General features: G+C 39.5%; 1 protein-coding gene across 1 annotated transcript in view; it reads left to right on the forward strand.

Moving 5' to 3' along the window:
• Window positions 1-11,832, forward strand: part of LOC126175276 (probable RNA helicase armi) — a 52,728-nt gene extending 40,896 nt beyond the window's left edge. Inside the window, exons 6-7 of the mRNA XM_049921929.1 lie at window positions 5,747-5,989; window positions 8,529-11,832. Coding sequence (XP_049777886.1) covers window positions 5,747-5,989; window positions 8,529-8,891 — 606 coding nt within the window. The 3' untranslated portion in view covers window positions 8,892-11,832. The remainder of the gene's footprint in view (window positions 1-5,746; window positions 5,990-8,528) is intronic.
• Window positions 11,833-19,420: the final 7,588 nt, after the last annotated feature.

Genomic DNA, 19,420 nt, shown 5'->3' on the forward strand with positions numbered 1-19,420 from the left:
TTTATATTCGTATTATTCTTATGCCTAATAGTGATACAGTCAGAAATGAAGCACGGCAATTGACTAGATTTTTAAATCTAAGATGACTCTAATTTCTGTGCAGAATGTAATGTACTAAAGAGACGCCTGCAAAAATTTTCAAACGGAGAAAAACTTTTGCTAAACTCTCGTTCAGAACATCTTCTATCATACGCAGTCTATTATTTGGTTCTTGTTGATCATTATCAAAGAAAGGATCAGTGTAAATAACAACAAGTAGCAGTCTCTTGTCATTGTTTCGCTAATGAGGCGATTCCTCTCTTTTTTATTTTAATTGTAAGCAGCAGTAGCGCGCACAAAAGCAAGCCATCTCGCAAGCAGCGACAGGCCATAAACACACACTATCAGAATGCGACAAACAATGCATGACACAGTACAGTAATGCATTTTCAGCTTAGAGTGACGTGAACACCTATAACAAAGAGAACAGCACTTATCACATCAAAGAAAAATAAGCAATCAATTCAAACCAGACGAAGCACATAAAAAAGGAAGGGTACCCATATAAATACGTACGGAGCGCCTGACGCATAGCAATGGCTACCTGGTAAAGCTTAACTGCTAAGCTTACTACTCGAACCAAACTACTGTAGCTGTATCGTCATTCATTCGACCTAAATTTTGTCTCATATTACAATGGACCAACTTTGTTTCGATTTGGAGGTGCGGCCTAAAACTTTTATCTCCCCTTGAATCTCGAGTCTCAAATTTCAGGTGCGGCTTAGATTAGGGAAATTTTTTTTCCTTGATTTCGAGTCTCATTTTTCAGGTGCGGCTTAGATTCAAGTGCAGCTTAGATTCGAGTAAATATGGTAGGTTAAGTAATGTGTAAGCTTAGGGACTGATGACTTTAGCAGTTAAGTCCCATAAGATTTCACACACACAGTACTGTAACTGTGGACAACAAGTCCATGAACAAGAATGTTTGTGCCAAACTTCCCCCCCCCCCCCCCCCCCAAATTAAAGCATCAAATTGTATCCAATTTACACTTCCACAGTGCAGTATAATAAATGACTGCTTGGTTTTGTCCTTGACACAAATCCAGTAGGAAACAGTCATGAATACAGTGGCGTCATCTGTATCTGATCAGGCACAAGAAACATAATAGCTAGGCTAAGCTAGACTGCACATTGTGCTACGTGCAGTAATTCCATTCGGTATGTTTGATGTCCAGGCTTATCTTAACAGAGCCTATACGTACAGGCACAAGCAACATTCACTTCAGAGAAGATGTTCAAAGTGACCATTGTGCATTTGCAAACACTTCACCACTCACTAAATCATACTTTGCTGGACCCTAAGCAACATATCTGCCTCCACATTGCTGAAGTGGCATGCATGTGAGCTATTAGGTCATATACAGCCATGAATGGAGTACAATAAACTTGTTCCTTTAAGAGTTCCAACAAATAAAAATCTAGTGAACTAAGGTCTGGGAAATGTGAAGGCCTGAACATTGGGCCTTCTTGACCAATCAATCCATTTCCCTAGAAACACTTCATTTAAATAGTTACACACATTTATTCCAAAGTGTGGTGGTACACCGTCATGCTAAAGCCATAGCTGTTGATGAACACAAAGTGGAACATTTTCTAATGTGTCAAGCAAACTATGGCAAAGAAATGTACATTACAGGGCACATTCTACTTGTCTGACGATAGGTAAGGGCCCAAAAGCACTCACACAGCTCCAGCTCACAGGTTTTAGCTGAAGTATGCCTGAAAGCCACATTCAAGGGTGGCATGGGTTGTGTTCCAACAAATATTGACTGTTGTGGAGACTGAAAATACCTTCATGAGTTAAGCTAGATTCATTAGTCCATATCACATTATTTATAAAATGTTCATAATCTTCCACTTAGTGCAAAAGCCATTCACAAAACTGTAATGTCTAAAGTGATCTCGTTGCCAATGGTGCTGAGGTAACAGGTGATGACAGGGATGCAGTTCTTCATCATGCAGCACCTCAACAACCAGTCTTTCAGATATCTGGAACTTCCTTGCAATATCACAGGTACTTTGTGGAAGTGATTGGTGAATGATTTCAAGAATCACACCCTCTATTTGTGGAGCACATGCAGTCCTAGTATTAACTTTTTTCCATTGCTTGTGGATGAAGATTACCAGTTTCCCAAAGACATTGCTATGAAAAACATTCTTATCAGGCTGGCACCTTTGAGGATACTTAGCATCATATGCATGAGCAGCTGCAGCAGCTTGGTTGTCAGATGCACTCAGCCCCAAAAGCATATTGACGTGTTCATCGCTTGTGTGCTCCATCTGGAGCATCCCCTACATGGGCTTGACAGTACCACTTATATTTGGGCAAAGCATGGTTATTAAATACAGACATGTAGATTAATGGAGTCCAGTGTCATATGACAGGCTATTGTCATGTGGCCGAATGATGTCCTGTTTGTAAATGACGATACCTAGGGAACGCATGTCTGAAAAATGAAAAAGGAATCTGATGATGATTCAAAACATAGCTCCATGGTGGAGGAGGGTTTGATGTCCCAGCAGTGTACACAGTGAGCCACAAATGCTGGTACAGTAGTGTGTGTTGATATACATTCCTCTGTACATTCCAATGTACTATGCGATGTGACAGTGCTGCCAGCTCATCTTTTTCGTACTGATGTTACCAAAATGCAATTGATCTGATTTTGCTAGATAAACTCTTGTCTTGAATCTGAATGAGAAATCACTTGTTGACCTCCAAATGCAGCATTTTTTTCTTCACCTCTTACATTCATGTATCCAGTGTGTGAAGTATATATTCAAATAACTATAAGGACACAATTGAAATTTCACACCTTTATCAGATTTTAAGGTATCACATTGATAACACATCACAGATCAAGGGCTTTTATATTGGAATGATTTCTTTGTACTTCAGTATTTTTTTATAAGCTCTCTTTTGCTTTAGAGAGAAGAAGAGTTCCCTGGATTGTATATGTGAGGTACAAATTTATGTGCAGTTTGCGTACTGCCTCTAAGAAAATTTTTATTTGAATTTTGAAACTGTGTGTTTGTGTGTGTGTGTGTGTGTGTGTGTGTGTGTGTGTGTGTTTTTGCATAATTAGTGAAGAACTGTATGACAAAGAATCTTAAGAATCTCTAGAAAAAGATGGGAGGCATAGAAATAAGAAGGAATGAGAAATGTTGCTTGTAACAGATTAAATAAATTCCCTTCAACAGTGATGCATGTTTGAAGTTTGACCTTCATTTTCTGATTGATGCTGCCTAACTGTTGAAAATTAAGCACTTTATGTAAGTCAGGCTACTCTACATGCTTCTTGTTTGATGTGTTTAGTTTTGGTACCCTGTGATAGTGTGGTATTGACTAAGATTGAAGAACTGTTTTTCCCCTTTTTTGAAAAAAATGCTTGAGTAATTAATTTTGAATGCTGTAGAAATCTTCATCTGGTTACAGTGAAAACCTATTTCGTTGGTTGTTATGAAAAAACTATTTAATGTCACTTTTATTATCTTAGTAGTAAAAGCACATTACATACCTCAATGCACCAATCCTGATGTACTTGTTGCAAATATTTACATCTCTGCATTCACACTGTCTTAGAGCACAGCTGCACATTTTGTGTAAATAAGCATAAAAAGGGAATAATAACTATTTGCAATATGTGTACTTGCAAAGGTGGACATAAACATGAACTGAGAGTCCTTTCAAAATTTACACGATAAATCAAGCAATGGAAAATCTGGGATGGAATGTAACAATATAATGGAAAGGAAAGTTGCATCTCACCATATAGCAAAGATGCTGAGTTGCAGATAGGCACAACAAAAATTCTGTCACAAATAAAGCTTTCGGCCAGTATGGCCTTCACCAAAAATAGACAACAGACACACACGCTCACACTCACTCACACAAATGCAACTCATTCACATGATTGCAGTCTCCGGCAACTGATGCCGCACTGCAAACAGCACCAGTGAATGATGGGAGTGGTGACTGGGTGGCGGTAAGAAGGAGGTGGGGAGGAGGAGGGATAGTCGAGCATGGGTGCGGACAGTGACGTGCTGCTGGGGAGCGCGCAGGGCCGAGGTGGAGAGAGGATAGGGAAGCTGTGTGCAGTCGAGAGGTTAGATGGGGACAGGGGAGAGGTGGGGAGAGAGTGGGGGGGGGGGGGACAGGAAAGGAGAGAAGTAAAATTACTGAGTGTGATGGTGGAATGAGGGCAGTGTAGTGCAGGAATGGGAACAGGGAATGGTGGTGGATGAGAGAGGACAATGACTAATGAAGGTTGAGGCCATGAGGGTTACGGGAACATTATGCTCCAGGGAAAGTTCCCACCTGCACAATTCAGAAAAGCTGGTGTTCATGGGAAGGATCCATATGCCACAGGCTCTGAAGCAGTCATTGAAATGAAGGATGCCATGTTTGGTGGTGTCCTCAGCAACAGGGTGGTCCACTTGTTTCTATGCCACAGTTTGTCGGTGGCCTTTCATGCAGACAGACAGTTGGTTGTGATGCCCACATAGAATGCAACACAGTCGTTGCAGCTTCGCTTGTGGATCACATGACTGGCTTCACATGCAGCCCTGCCTTTGATGGGATAGGTGGTGTTTTTGAATGAACTGGAGTAGTTTGTGGTGGGAGGAAACATGGGACAGGTATTGCACCGAGGTATGTTACAGGGGTATGAGTCATGAGGTAAAGGGTTGGGAGCAGGGGCTGCATAGGGATGGACGAGTATATTGTGTAGGTTCAGTGGACAACAGAATATCACTGTGGGAGGGATGGGAAGTATAGTGAACAGGACATTTCTCATTTCAGGGCACGACAAGAGGTAGTCGAAGCCCTGTTATTCGGTTGTAATTCAGAGAATGTAATTCAGTTGCTCCAGTCCTGGGTGGTATTGAGTTACGAGGGGAATCTTCCTCTGCGGCCGGATGGTGGAACTTTGGGAGGTGATGGGAGACTGGAAAGATAAGGCTTGGCAATTGATTCTTGGGTGTACTTCAAAACTAACAGTGCCATCTATTTTTTCTTTGGTGTACTGTGCTGTCACTAAGATAAACATCTGAACTACTTACAGAGCAAACTCTTAAAAATATGATATCTTTTTTCCTCTGTGATACAATTTTCTGTGCTCAAGCTACCTGTGAAAATACAGAGAAAATTTGTCTAGTAGTTTTGCATATTAGCTTGTTCAGACATACAGACATTACAGTTTTGTTATTAGTATAGATAAAATCAAAGTCAAATTTCTTTCTTTTTGCACTGTTTTCTTTTGTTGTGAGTTGTGGCACGTGAATAAGCTCCATAATGGAACAAAATATGTATTTTGCTGCAAAACCCACTATCCTAAAAATTAATAACCTATGTAAAATTGTTTTTAACTTCAATGTTTCCTAATCAGAAGTGGATAATGTGCCATGTATATTTGTGTGATATCAGGCAACAGTTGTAGGAAAAGACTTAGTGAAGAATGATGAGTATCTGGCTAATGGGTAACAATCAGAGCAACAGTGGAGGATGTGAGTAACATTAAAACTACTTTCCGTGCTGTGTATTCCATTGTCGAATTTCACCTGTCCAATTTTACATCTAGTCGCTGCTGCTACCAACCTCCCAGTTATTTGGCACACTTCTTAATAGTTATGTTTTTTGTGTGTAATTGATATTTTTCAAAAGTTGTATTTGAATGATTGCATGGAATGCTTTTTGTTTATAAAACAGATATCTGAAAAAGAAAGCAATGAGGCAAAACTTCTGGCATCAGTTGAGTCTATACTGCCATCGCGTTCATCACCACCTGCAGTTGTATTTCATGGTGTTATTGGCACAAACTATCAGGATGCTGAATGTCCATCATGGTATAACCCAGAGGAAATTGTCATTGTAACTTCCTACATCCAAAAACTTTACAAATTGGGTCTGACCGCTGATCAAATTGGAGTCATCACACCATATCAAAGACAGGTACTACTGTTACTATTTAGGTAATTTTTTCTTTAATGTAGAGCTACATTGTATAGTTTTCATCTGTTGTCTCATGAACTGAAACACACAATTCATTGATGTATAGCCTTGGACATGTCTGTTTTGGTTCCATCAGCCAATTGCTGTTTGATTCATAATCTGGCATTCAATGAGTACGAGGGGCTGGTGTTTTCACCACTTTTTGGCTTTGTCACCCTTGTAACATGTGCAAGCAGAATATTTGTAGCGCCATTACTCAGACATGAGTGTGATGTTATGGATATTCTATGGACCACATAAAAATGTAACAAACCCCCTCAACTGATGAAATGATACCTTTAAAGAAGATATTCCAGCCACTGTCTTTGTGCCATACATCCCCTGCATAATTAACAGAATTGGACATATACTTTGAAAATTGTTTAGACTGGCTAAGAAAAGCAGTGAGTGCCCCAGAATGCCCAAAAACAAATGAAACCCAATTAGAAAATCATAAAATTACTAAATAATACCCACTTGCAACAAAGTGTATATCACAGTGATAGGAAAAACCCATTAACATCGGGATAACAGAACACAAACAAAATTGCAAGCTGACAGTCCAAGAATGAGCACCCATTGAGTGATACAGAACATTGCACACACACCAAAAGAAGTTTTTCATTGCTCCGGTTCCCTGAACTCCTGAATATAGACGTTGACTGTGTTATTGTATCACAGACACAGTCCCTTTGACTCTTCAGAGATGTCACTAAACCCGCCCAAAGATGTAAATAACCATGCATGAGCAGCACCCATTAGACGGAGGGGGTCCGACAGCCGATCAGTTCCCGTCATTCCACCAGGAAGGAGGTACACGGTTCGTGTTGTCTGTAGTTCAACCATGCCTATATGGTCAATACCACAATTCGATCACATCCGCATTGTTACTTTGCACCAGGAAAGGCTGCTCAACAAGGGAAGTGTCCAGACGTCTCAGAGTGAGCCGAAGCAATGTTGTTCGGACATGGAGGAGATACAGAGAGACAGCAACTGTCGATGACATGCCTCGCTCAGGCCGCCCAAGGGCTACTACTGCAGTGGATGAGCGCTACCTATGAATTATGGCTTGGAGGAACCCTGACAGCAATGCCACCAAGTTGAATAATGCTTTTCGTGCAGCCACAGGACGTCTTGTTATGACTCAAACTGTGTGCAATAGGCTGCATGATGCGCAACTTCACTCCCGATGTCCATGGTGAGGTCCATCTTTGCAACCATGACAACATGCAGCGCAACACAGATGAGCCCAAAAACATGCCGAATGGACGACTGAGGATTGGCATCATGTTCATCATCACCGATGAGTGTCGCATATGCCTTCAACCAGACTGTCATCGGAGACATGTTTGCAGGCAACCCGGTCAGGCTGAACACCTTAGACACACTGTCCAGCAAGTGCAGCAAGGTGGAGGTTCCCTGCTGTTTTGGGGTGGCATTATGTGGGGTCAACGTGTGCCGCTGGTGGTCATGGAAGGCACCATAATGACTGTACAATACATGAATGCCATCCTCTGACAGATAGTGCAACCGTTTTGGCAGCATATCGGTGAAGCAATTGTCTTCATGGACGACAAACCGCACCCCCATTGTGCACATCTTGTGAATGGCATCGCTCGGCTAGAGTGGCCAGCATGTTCTCCAGACATGAACCCTATTAAACATGCCTGGGATAGATTGAAAAGGGCTGTTTATGGATGACATGAGCCACCAGCTGCTCTGAGGGAATCGCCGTTGAGGAGTGGGACAATCTGCACCAACAGGGCCTTGATGAACTTGTGGATAGTATGCCTTGACAAATATGGGCATGCATCAATTTAAGAGGACATGCTACTGCGTATTAGAGGTACCAGTGTGTACAACAATCTGGACCACCACCTCTGAAGGTCTTGCTGTATGGTGGCACAACATGCAATGTGTGATTTTCATGAGCATTAAAAGGGGCAGAAATGATGTTTATCTTGATCTTTATTCCAATTTACTGTACAGGTTCCAGAACTCTTGGAACCACAGTGATGCAAAACTTTTATTTATGTGTGTATAAAGTTCCCTGAAACTCAAGTTCTGTCTGTGAAAATTAATGACCTTATCCTATTCTGAGAAGTAATTGCAATCTAAAAGCACAGTAACAACTTCAACAAGAAAGAGGAAACTTTCAGGCTAATAAAAGTTTAAATTTCTATCTTACAGAGAATTATGGCATATGGTAAGAAGACATGTCAACAATGGTCACAAGAAGGCCCTCCAACAATTTTGTCATTAGTACATACAACTTCCACCCATGAGCTCAAGTTCAGTCCTCCATTGGTAATGGAGAATAATACTTTGAGAATGCTAGCCACTTCTTCTGGCCAAACATGAGATTATTAATGAAAGAACCATCAGCCAATGAACCAAGAACTGTTGCTTGAGGCAGTATGCCAAGAAGTGGTCACAAAAACTTCAGTAGTTATGTAACAGAACTTAATACTAATGTAAAAAAATTCATCTTTTGTTTCAGGTTAAACGACTCAGAGATGTTCTTAAACAGTTGGAAACATATATTCCTAAAATTGGCTCAGTAGAAGAGTTTCAAGGTCAAGAACGCATGGTGACTATTCTCTCAGCAGTTCGAAGTAATGCATATCATATTGAAGATGACATTAGGCGTGCACTGGGGTTTGTTTCATCACCACAGAGATTAAATGTGGCTATTACAAGGGCACGAGCTTTGCTGGTAGTTGTAGGAAATCCAGTTCTCTTAGCACGTGATCCATTCTGGCGAATTCTGGTATCATTCTGTATCAGCAGAAACTGTTATATTGGATGTGATTTGCCAGTGAGTATTCAGAACATGTGTGATGATCAGTTAGACAACACATAGTTGTTATTGAGTTCAAAAGCTTTGTTCTCCCATATGAAATGTTTGGCCAGTACTGTACAACCAGTGTGCAGGATTGTTCTTGATTTCTAACAAATATGTAAATACAGGATAAGTATATGACTTGAAGTGGCACTGTGCTGCCATATGTGGAAAATGCGTGTCAGACCCATGTACTGAGAAACAGTGATGAACCATTTTTTGTTAGCATTAACAGAGAGATAATTTAAAGCTTTTTTCGTAATTTTTATACTTTGAAGCCAGTTGCCAGACTGGAAAGATTTAACTGTCATTTTAATATAATTACAGTGATGACTTATCAATTACTGATCTGTATCTGTCCAAGTTCCTCAAATTTTCATTATTTACTTCAGTTCCTTATATACTTTTTAACTATAAGATGCAGCTTCTCATGCTTTGTCTGTGATTTGATTATTTTTGTTAGTAGTTTCATATATTCTCAAGCATGGCATGTAAGTTGGCAACATTAATTTTACTTTACAATCCATAAACAATTTGAACTTTGTCAGTATGTTTGAAGAATATTACTTAAAATAATGATTTGTTGTATTGTGTATAGGGTATCAGCAGAGTTATAAGCATTTATACTAGCAAAGTAAGTGTATAATTTGCAGTCATTCATTCATGCATATGTTCACCGTGTTTCTTAGAACTGATTATAAATGAGAACCTTCTTCATGAATGTGAATCAAGTTATAGTCAATAATGGAGTAAGCAACCATCTGTTAGCATTAACAGTTTATTTATTCCTGCCTTCATCAACACATGTATAATAGGTGATGCTTTCAAGAATTTCCATTTACTTAAATTGCCTCTCACACAAATAGCCTGAACTAAGAAGTAATTATTTACATCTCGATAAACAAATGAATAGGTAGATATTCTAAGCAAGCAAATTTCAAAATATATAAATCTTTCAGCTTCTAACTTGTCTAAACCTCTTTCATCATACCTGTACTAAGAAATATATGGATAAAAGAATCCAAAGTATGACACTCATAGTCATTAGTGCCCAGCAACTGTTACCTTCCACATTCTTAATACGTTCATTCAATTCTGATGTAGAATCAATCATTGTTATCATCATCAGTTTTCTGCCCTGTGAGCAGCTTCTTGCTGTACTCAGTTTTTGCGACTGATTGCTTGCTTCTTCAGGTTGGTATATTTGCATCCATTGAGTAGATCGTCAGGATTTCAGTCCTTTCTGTATCTTCCCTTCCTCATATCCTTCTAAAATGATTTTAAAATTCCTTCACAGTTTCTCAGTACATACCATGTCCAGTTTCATCTTCTACATTCAGCTACATCCTGTAATTGTATGTATTCTACCACTCTCTTCAGAACCTATTCATTTATCACAGTTTCACCCATTTTATTTTTTCTATTATCCACTGTATGCGTATTTCAAAAGCATCAAGCCTGTTCCTGCCTTTCTATCTATGGTCCACGTTTCAGTATGGTGCCGTAGAATACCCTAGACAAAATATTTCTTTTTCCAATCTTTTCCTTAATCTCATTTCAATACCACTGCAGAAAATCCTGCATTTGTTAGACAGTGTCAGTATTGCTGAAGTATTCAACTCTGACTTGAATGCTCTGATTTCTTTACAAACTGAAGCACAGTATATAGTAAGTGAAACAGTTTGTAATCTATAAATGTCGACTCATAGTCCACTAGGGTGAAAAATAGAACAGTATAGCTTAATCAGAAAGTACAGCAGACCAAGCTAACTCATCATATCCAATTACAAAGCCTTCCAAATCAGCAGTCCTGTAGAATCTATGTCCACATGCTAGGGCAGGCTTTCATGATCAGTCAGCCAGTGTCACAAGGTGCTAGACAATTCAGAGTGAGCTGACAAGGATAATGCAGCTCCCTAAATACTGTCCATGCACTGTAACTGAGGGCACCACAGCACATGTTGCAAGCACCTCAGAGAGTGCATGGTGCTGTGTCTTGTGCTTGTGTACTGTTGCTTACAGTTGTATCTTGCGAGTGCCACATAGCAGTCACCACAGCGTCTTGTGAGTGCCACCTTCCGGTGACTATGGTGTCTTGCAAGTGCCATCTAGTGCTGGATGCAGTATCTTGTGAGTGCCACCAGTGTAGGCTGCAGTATCTTGTGATGCCCCCAGCACAGGCTGCAGTATCTTGTAAGTGCCATTAGTGTGGCCACAGTATCATGCGAGTGCCAACTAGTGCTGGCCACAGTATCTTGTGAGTGAAAGCTACCACTGACTGGACTGTTGCCACCAGTTGTACGGTCTCTATACCAGTATCTGAGAGGGAGCCTGAATTGTCGTTAGGCCGGTATTCGAGATCCCCCCCCCTGCCCCCATCAAACAGGAATGAGGGAGGTTTGTAGATGACTGCTCCAGGGCAATGCTGGAGCTTATGCTGTGGAAACAGTATATGAGGGTGGTCCTAATACAGAGGATAGGGTGTATTGCATGGTGAAGTTGATTGGCATTAGCATTGGAAGTTCACTCCTTTGGCATCTAGCTCAAAGAACATTTTGCCATTGGTATCATTAAATGTGCCCATGATCCAGTATGGCACCCAGCGATAGTTGTGGGGCTGTGACATTACTGGCTTTATCACAAACTGTATTTCATACAAGCCAAAACTTGTGAGTTGTCGCGTGTCAAAACATATTGTACGACCACACTCAGCTAGTCCCTTTACCTCATTGCATCAACCAACAAGAGAACCAAATTTTGCTTGTGGAGGGTAGTCAGATGTTTTAAGAGTAATCATAGGATCAGGTTGAACACTGTCACACTAAGTTAACCTCGCTGAAATAAATTACTTTCTGAACAGTCATGCCGCATTGTGCGTAAACTTGCAGCACAAACCACAGACCAGCACAGAATGGAGCAAAGTGTTCGCAGGTGTGCAGCAATGTTTCAGTGTGTGTGTGTGGTGTGTGTGTGTGTGTGTGTGTGTGTGTGTGGGAGGGGGGGAGGGGTTGCACATGTCAAAAAATAGAAAGTGAGAAATGTCGTCCAAACAGAGCTGCAAAGGAACCTTTTCCTTTGATGTATCAACCTGCACAGAACTTGTTTGTTGTCCGATGGGACTGATGACCTTGCTGTTTGGTCCCCTTCCCCCATCCAACCAAACCAAAGCTGGTACAGTGGCAAAAGGAGAGAAATTAGCAGAGGCAAATGATGTGCCATTGTCTGACATGAGACTCCAAGGACCTTAAATGAAAAAATTACTTTGAGGACTGAGATGGTAATGCAAGTAGAAGAGTGCATATGTGCCACATAATGGAATTTTGAGTGAGCATTACTCAGACACACATTTCCAACAGAAGGTCATGCAAAGTCCATGTGAATGAGGTTCCACAGAGCTGGTGGCCCAGGCTGCATAGCACAGTGATAGAGCAGCATGGTGGGCGGAATAGGCTGCACAAGTGTGGGCTGTGCATACACATCTGTCTAGTCCCAGCCACTAGACATGACTGTGTGCTGTCACCTTCATGCAAGTGGTGACCCTGTGATCTACATGGAGCATCTGCAGGATGAAACAGTAGAGTGATTGAACCACGACTACCCTGCATTCTTTATTAAACAAGAGGTATGCAATGACTGACATCATTGGTGACCTGTAACTGGCGCTTGAGAGAATGACTTGTGTAGGTCTGGGAAGTATGTGTGCGGGCCAGCCATGAGTAATAAAATAACATACTTGATCAAGTAGGGGGTCATCGCTGGTTGTTATAACAACAGCTCCTCCCTTGACTGAAAAACCCTGAATAGTTTCACTGATGGTGTCCTTGATTTGATAGGACATAGGCTCCAGAGAATCGAATGAGGAATCACATCCCTTGTAGAGGCAAGAGAGTGCATCAGTGTTTGCTTGTTGAGGTGGTGGACAGTAATGAATGTCACAGTGCTATTCACTTAAAAAAAGACAGCTCAGTGTTTAAGTTATTGATTTAGTACTGGTATATGGCAAGTTACTACATGAAATTTGGTACCATATAAGAATGTGTGAAATTTTTAAGCACCGGAAATAATGGCAAGAGTTGCTTTCTCAATTTGACTACAGTTGACTGGTGCAGGGGCAGAATTTTAAAGGCATAATCAATGGATTGCTTGGATCTGTCAGGATTTTTCTGGGACAGAACACCTTGATGCCATTTGGTAACGTGTCAGTGCCTAAGAGAGAAGTTTCACGGGATCAAAACTACCTAAGCAGTGAGCCTGTTTAAGGGTCAATTCAAATGCTGCCTGACAGGTGCTATTCAAACATTCCGTGTGCCTTTTTTCACAAATTATTCTGAGGTTTAGTAATCTTTGATGTCTGCATTATGAATTTAGAGTAGTAATTTACTTTCTCTAAGAAAACAGATAGTTCCCTTAAGCTTGTTGGTGCAAGTAAATTAGTAATGACTTCTACATTATTTTGCATCAGTTCTAAGCCTGTACTGCTAAGGGTGTAATCTTGGTGTTCAGCTTCAGCTTTCAAGAATTCACATTTATCTAAATTGTACTGTAGACCATTCTGCTGGAGTGTGGTAGTAAAGCAGGTGCAGATTGTGAAGGTGTTGAGTTTCCGTACAGCACATCGCAATTATATCATCCAAGTTCAAGGTCGTGCAATAAATAATCCCCCCAAATTTTTTGCAGTCATTAATTTCTTTTTACAGTTGTTCATAAACATAGGAAAATGTCCTCTTAGCTGTTTCAAATCTAATGTTTCTTCCGCACGTGTGCAAAGTTTTGAACAATTTCACTAAATGCTAGAACTGTAGTGAGGCATCAATATGGCATCTATGCATGACACTCTTTACAGTCAGTATGCTATAATTTAATTCTTAGCATTGGAAAATACTACAGTCAAACTGTGTTTTCACCAGGGAAGTTGTGGGGTAGTTTTGATTCTTTCCATTCTATATTGTTTTTTGAGGGTCTGAAACTGACATTTGCCCACAAAATTTCATGGCACATCAGTGAAAAAATGCAAAACGAAAGATATTACAACCTCATTTTTTGGCAGATTTTTGCTTATAACCTGGAAACTATAAACTTAACATGAATAACCTCACTACTCTAAATGAAAGTACATAAAATTTCCTTCAAATTTCACTATTTAGGTTTTATTCTCCCACAAACCAATGGGACTCAAGTGCTAGTTGAAAATTGGCTTATTTCACCTGTCTCCACAAAAACCCACTTTGTCCACTCCAAAACTCAATTTCACTGTCTCTCCATTCTTCCGAGTTCTCTACACATACATAATTTGGATCATATATGTAAAGGTAAATGTCATTTTCTTTCTTTCTTTTTTTCAAAAATTACATAATGTTCAGATTCTTTAATTATGTGCAAAATTGTACAGATTTAGTCACAAAAAAAGTTGAAATTCACATGAAAAATTGTGAAAAATTATTACATCTTTCATATTATATTACATATGTTTATATGTTACATTGTTATATTAGCAAAAATTGTATGCAGCTTTGCCAATTGGAGGGTCATGACAGATTGAAGGCAGCAGGTGCTGGCGGAGTTGTTCTACGATCAACATCTGGTCTTCATCCAGAAAATGAAAGAGGTGGTGCGAAACAACCTGTGATTGTATCGCGAGGAAAGGTGAATGCTTATGAAATAGATTGTGAGATCTGACTTACCTTCCACATTATGTAAGAGTCTTTCTTAAATCTGTTCTCGATCTATTTCTTCACTTTCTTGTTTGTCTATGTCAGTGCTGTCTTCTGGGGTTCAACATTGGTGAATAGCCTTTCGCACAATGTGCAGGTTGTGGAGCAATGAAGGCCTGCCTTGCTGCATCCACAATTGTGTTGGCAGCCTTTTTTACATTTGTAGGAAATCTGCCGGAGTATCAAGTCCAGTATAGACTGCCTGGCACTGACTCAAGACCACTCTTTTTCCACCCCCACTCATTCAAGTCTCTGTAGATCATCAAGTGTGGTTTGACTCGAGAAATCGCTACTGCATGTGAAAGTAAACTTTTAGTGAATGTTGTTGTGCAGCAGCTTTGATGAGAGGTAGTAGGGGGCAATATTGGTTTTACTTTTGTACAGTGAAGATACATATTGCCTGCATTTCAAATTGTTCAGGCTAATCTCATGTCTTTCCCCATACAGAGCTACGAGAAATACATTTACTGCTTTGACAATCTCATCATTGTGTGCATGAGGTTCTTTGAAAGCATCAGTGACTTTGAGAAATCTCAGTTTCTCCTGATTAAACAGAGCAGGAATGGTGTCAGAACTACTTGATGCATGCAGGAACAATATATGGTCTTACAGGGTTTTGTCAATGGCAAAATTGATTAATTGATTGATTGATTGATTTTTATTGTGGTAGAGACCTCAGAGATCATCTGAGGCATTACAAAAGTCAATATTACATAGTATAAATGTTACACAAATAATTACAAAAATAAGAAAAATATTACAGAATATAAATATTACACAATTTATTTATTTTATTTTATTTATCTACAAATTCCATAGATCCTGTTATGCGTATGACGCTAGGATGTAGAACGACTTGAGTAATATATGTTCACAGACCATGGTAGCAATTAGTTTACAAGAGCAGAACTAGACATAAATTACATAAGACTTGCAGAACTAATAATGAACTAAAATAAAGTCGTAGGAATAATACATTATACAAATTTTATCACATTGCAAAAGCCTATTTGTCACAGTAAGTATATGGTTACAAATAGGAACAAAAAGAACATAAACAAACAACAGTAAATATAAATACATACAAAGACTACTTTTCTCTGTTGAAGTATTCATCAAGTGAGTAAAACGTTTTCTCGATTAAATATGTCTTTAGATTGTTTTTGAATGATGCACTGTTACTACGTAGACTTTTTATATAGCTCGGTAATAAGTTTAATATTTTGACACTGGAGTAATGCACTCCTTTCTGTACCCGAGTTAAACTTTTTAGTTCAAAATAGAGGTCAGCCTTCTTTCTTGTATTGTGATAATTGAACTCATTAGGGAAAAAATATACTGGCAGGTTGTGGAAAGTATTCCAAGTTTTTTAAAGAGTGTACGGCAGGAGGTTCTCGGGGGTACTCTGCACATTATACGGACTACTTTTTTCTGCATGAGGAAGATTTTTTTAGATGAGGGTGAACTGCCCCAGAAGATGATGCCATAACACATAATGGAGTGGAAGTATGCAAAGTATGTGGACTTCGTGACATTTATGTCTCCAAATTGTGAGATTGTCCTAATGGCAAAAATTGCTGAGGACAGCCTTTTTACAGTCTCAAGGACATGGTGGTCCCAGTTGAGCCTACTGTCTATGTGGAGGCCTAGGAATTTGGTGCAGTGTACCCTTCCTATCTGATTATTGTTATTTAAAACCGTAATCTCCTGGGGGAGTTTGTGGTCAAGGCTGAAATGGATATAATTTGTTTTGCTCAGGTTTACTGTGAGCGAGTTCACTTGGAACCAGGTTAATAGTACTGTAAGTAATTTGTTGGCATCAACCTCTATATCAGTGAGCTGTTTGTTACCACTCAAAATGCTGGTGTCATCAGCAAACATGGTGAACTTGCATGTATTGCATGAAAAAGGTAGGTCATTTACGTATATCAGAAACAGCAACGGACCAAGGACGGATCCCTGGGGTACTCCATGGAGTACAGTGCTCCAGTCTGACTCTACTACCTCTCCCTCTTTATTGCTCCCAATGAGAATTACCTTCTGCTTCCTGTTTTGGAGGTAGGATTTTAGCCAGCTTCCCAGTGATCCCATAGTGGCGTGCTTTGTTGAGGAGTATTTTGTGGTCCACACAGTTGAAGGGTTTGGACAGATCACAAAATATTCCAACTGCCTTCATTTTATTATTTAGGGATTCCAGTATATCATTTGTGAAAGAAAATATGGCCTCAGTTGTGGACATACTTTTCCGGAAACCGAACTGTCTATCACTTATGATTCCAAAGTTTTCTAGGTGCCTTACAATTTTGGAATGCAGTAGTTTCTCAAGGACTTTAGCGAAAGTGGACAGGAGGGAGATTGAACGATAGTTTGAGACTTGCGTTGTGTCTCCCTTTTTGTGGAGAGGCTTCACTATAGCAAGTTTCATGCCCTCTGGGAAAACACCTGGTACATAGAGGCATTAAATATATGGGCTAATACTTTGCTTAATTGGTCAGAGCAGGTTTTTAGCAGCTTACTGGAGATATTATCTACACCAGATGATCCCTTACATTTTAATGAGGCAATGGTTTTTTTAATCTCATATCTGGTTATGGGGGATGTCCTTATCTCGCTCACTGGAATGGGAAAACTGTGCTTCAGTATATCCATGGCACTTTCTAAGGATCCAATTCAACCTATTTGCTCTGCAGCACTTATGAAGTAGTCATTGAATGCATTCGCAATAGTCTCTTGGTTGCTTACAGTATTGTCATCTATGTTTAGTACAATGTCTACTAGTTTACTGGCACTGTTCGTACCAGTCTCGCTCCTTATTATGTCCCAGATTGCTTTAATTTTATTACTGGTTTGGTTGATTTTGGATCTAAAATATATGCTTTTTGAAAGTTTGATTACCTTACTCAAAGTTTTACAACACTTTTTATAATGATTTATTTGACTGGGTTTCCTGATTCTTTTGCTGTTATGTACAAAATTCTTTTTTGCTTGCAAGAAGTCTTAATCCCATTTGTTATACATTGGTAAATTCCTATAAACTTTTTTTGGGAAGGAGGTTTCAAATATTGATGCAATTTCTTTAATAAACAGGTTATACTTGGAATTTACATCTGTTTCGGAATATATGTGACTCCAATTTACATTATGGAGGCATGATTTGAATGTTTTGATTGTTAGTACATTTAGGGGCCTGAATACCTTCCATGTTGGCTCAGTTTTATTCTGACAAACATTTATATTTTTGATGGTAAGTCTTTGACCATCATGGTCAGAAAGACCATTTATTGTTTTACTAACACTGATACTGCCCAATTTCTCTTGGTCTACAAAAATGTTGTCAATTAGTGTGCTTGAATATGAAGTTACTCTGGTGGGAAAATTGACCACTGGCAGAAGGTTGTAGGTGTACATCAGATTTTCTAGGTCTGTCTTCCCACTACTGTGTGTAAGAAAGTTGATGTTGAAATCTCAAAGTAGTACAACATCTCTTTTATAGTTGAATAAGTGCAGTAAAAGCAAATCGAGCTGCTTCAAAAAGAGGTCAAGATTTCCTGAAGGTGCTCTATAAATTGCCACAATTAATAGGGTGGAATTACTTACAGAAATTTCGATGGCACACAATTCAAAATGTTGCTCTAAACAAAAATTTTGAACATACATTTCTTTGCAATTGATACTGTTCTTAACAAAAATTGCAACACCACCACCTTTTCTTTGGTTTCTGCAGTATGAAGACGTCAGGTTGTAGTCAGGTTTTACCAGCCTTTCCATCCCTGAGCAGGCGTGATGCTCAGTGAAGCATAGTACATGGGCATGATCTATGCTTCCATTGTCTTGCACATTGACTGAGAGTTCGTTTAGCTTATTAAACAGGCCTCTAATATTTTGGTGGAAGATTGCAAGTTGATCTGTTACAGAGGCTGTTACAGGGTTTTGCCTAAAAAATTATTCTTAACTGTCGAGTTCACGAATGCACTCTTGTCCTGTTTTTTTTTAAATCCATTTGTCTATTGTAGTTTGTTTATACGAAGTGCATCTCACAGAGTTGAGTTGTTCTGTCATTGCTGCTTTTAGGAGAATACCTAATGCTCTCTTTCCTGCCCGGTTTAGGTGCATACCATGTTTTGTAAACAACTCTCTTCTAAAACTGCTTACATCTACAACACAACTGTTATTAAAGCGATTGCAAGTCTTTGCCAATTTATAGTTTGTTTGCGAGATAGCTTCATTGACACATGACTGTGGTTCAAAGTCATGTCTTTTCGGGATGTTTACAACAAATAACTTGGAGCGATTTAGCACTGAGAAATTCTTTTCCAACGTTTGTATCACATCGTGGCCTTCATTACAGGCTACATTGTTTGCACCACCGATTATTATCACATAGTCGTTTTTAACGTTCTCAGGATTGCAACCCGATAATACTTGCTCGATTTTTGCACTAGGTTTCACTATTCCACACACTTCAGCGTTGCTAAGATAGCTTTTTACGATATCTGCTAAGCCTCTACCATGACTGTCCACAAAAATGTGTACACGTTTGATAGATTTATTTGAAGCAGAAAGTTTGTAGTTGTCAGAACTCGAACGTTCATTTGGTGAAGATATAGGCTTTGGCTTATCAAATGAAACTTCCTTGTGATAACTTTCACTTTTAGGGACTTTAACACACAATTTTAGTTTTGATTCTGCGCCAGTCACTGATACACTGTTACTAAGAGCAAATTTATTTACGTCCTCCAAGTTTGTGTCACTTACTGTTTGTGAAGTATTAGCGCCCGGCGATCTGCGTTTGTTGTTGACTTTCCTCCATGCCGTCGATTTACCCATTTTATCTTGTTG

The sequence above is a fragment of the Schistocerca cancellata genome, chromosome 3, assembly GCF_023864275.1.
Source record: "Schistocerca cancellata isolate TAMUIC-IGC-003103 chromosome 3, iqSchCanc2.1, whole genome shotgun sequence".
NCBI lineage: Eukaryota > Metazoa > Arthropoda > Insecta > Orthoptera > Acrididae > Schistocerca > Schistocerca cancellata.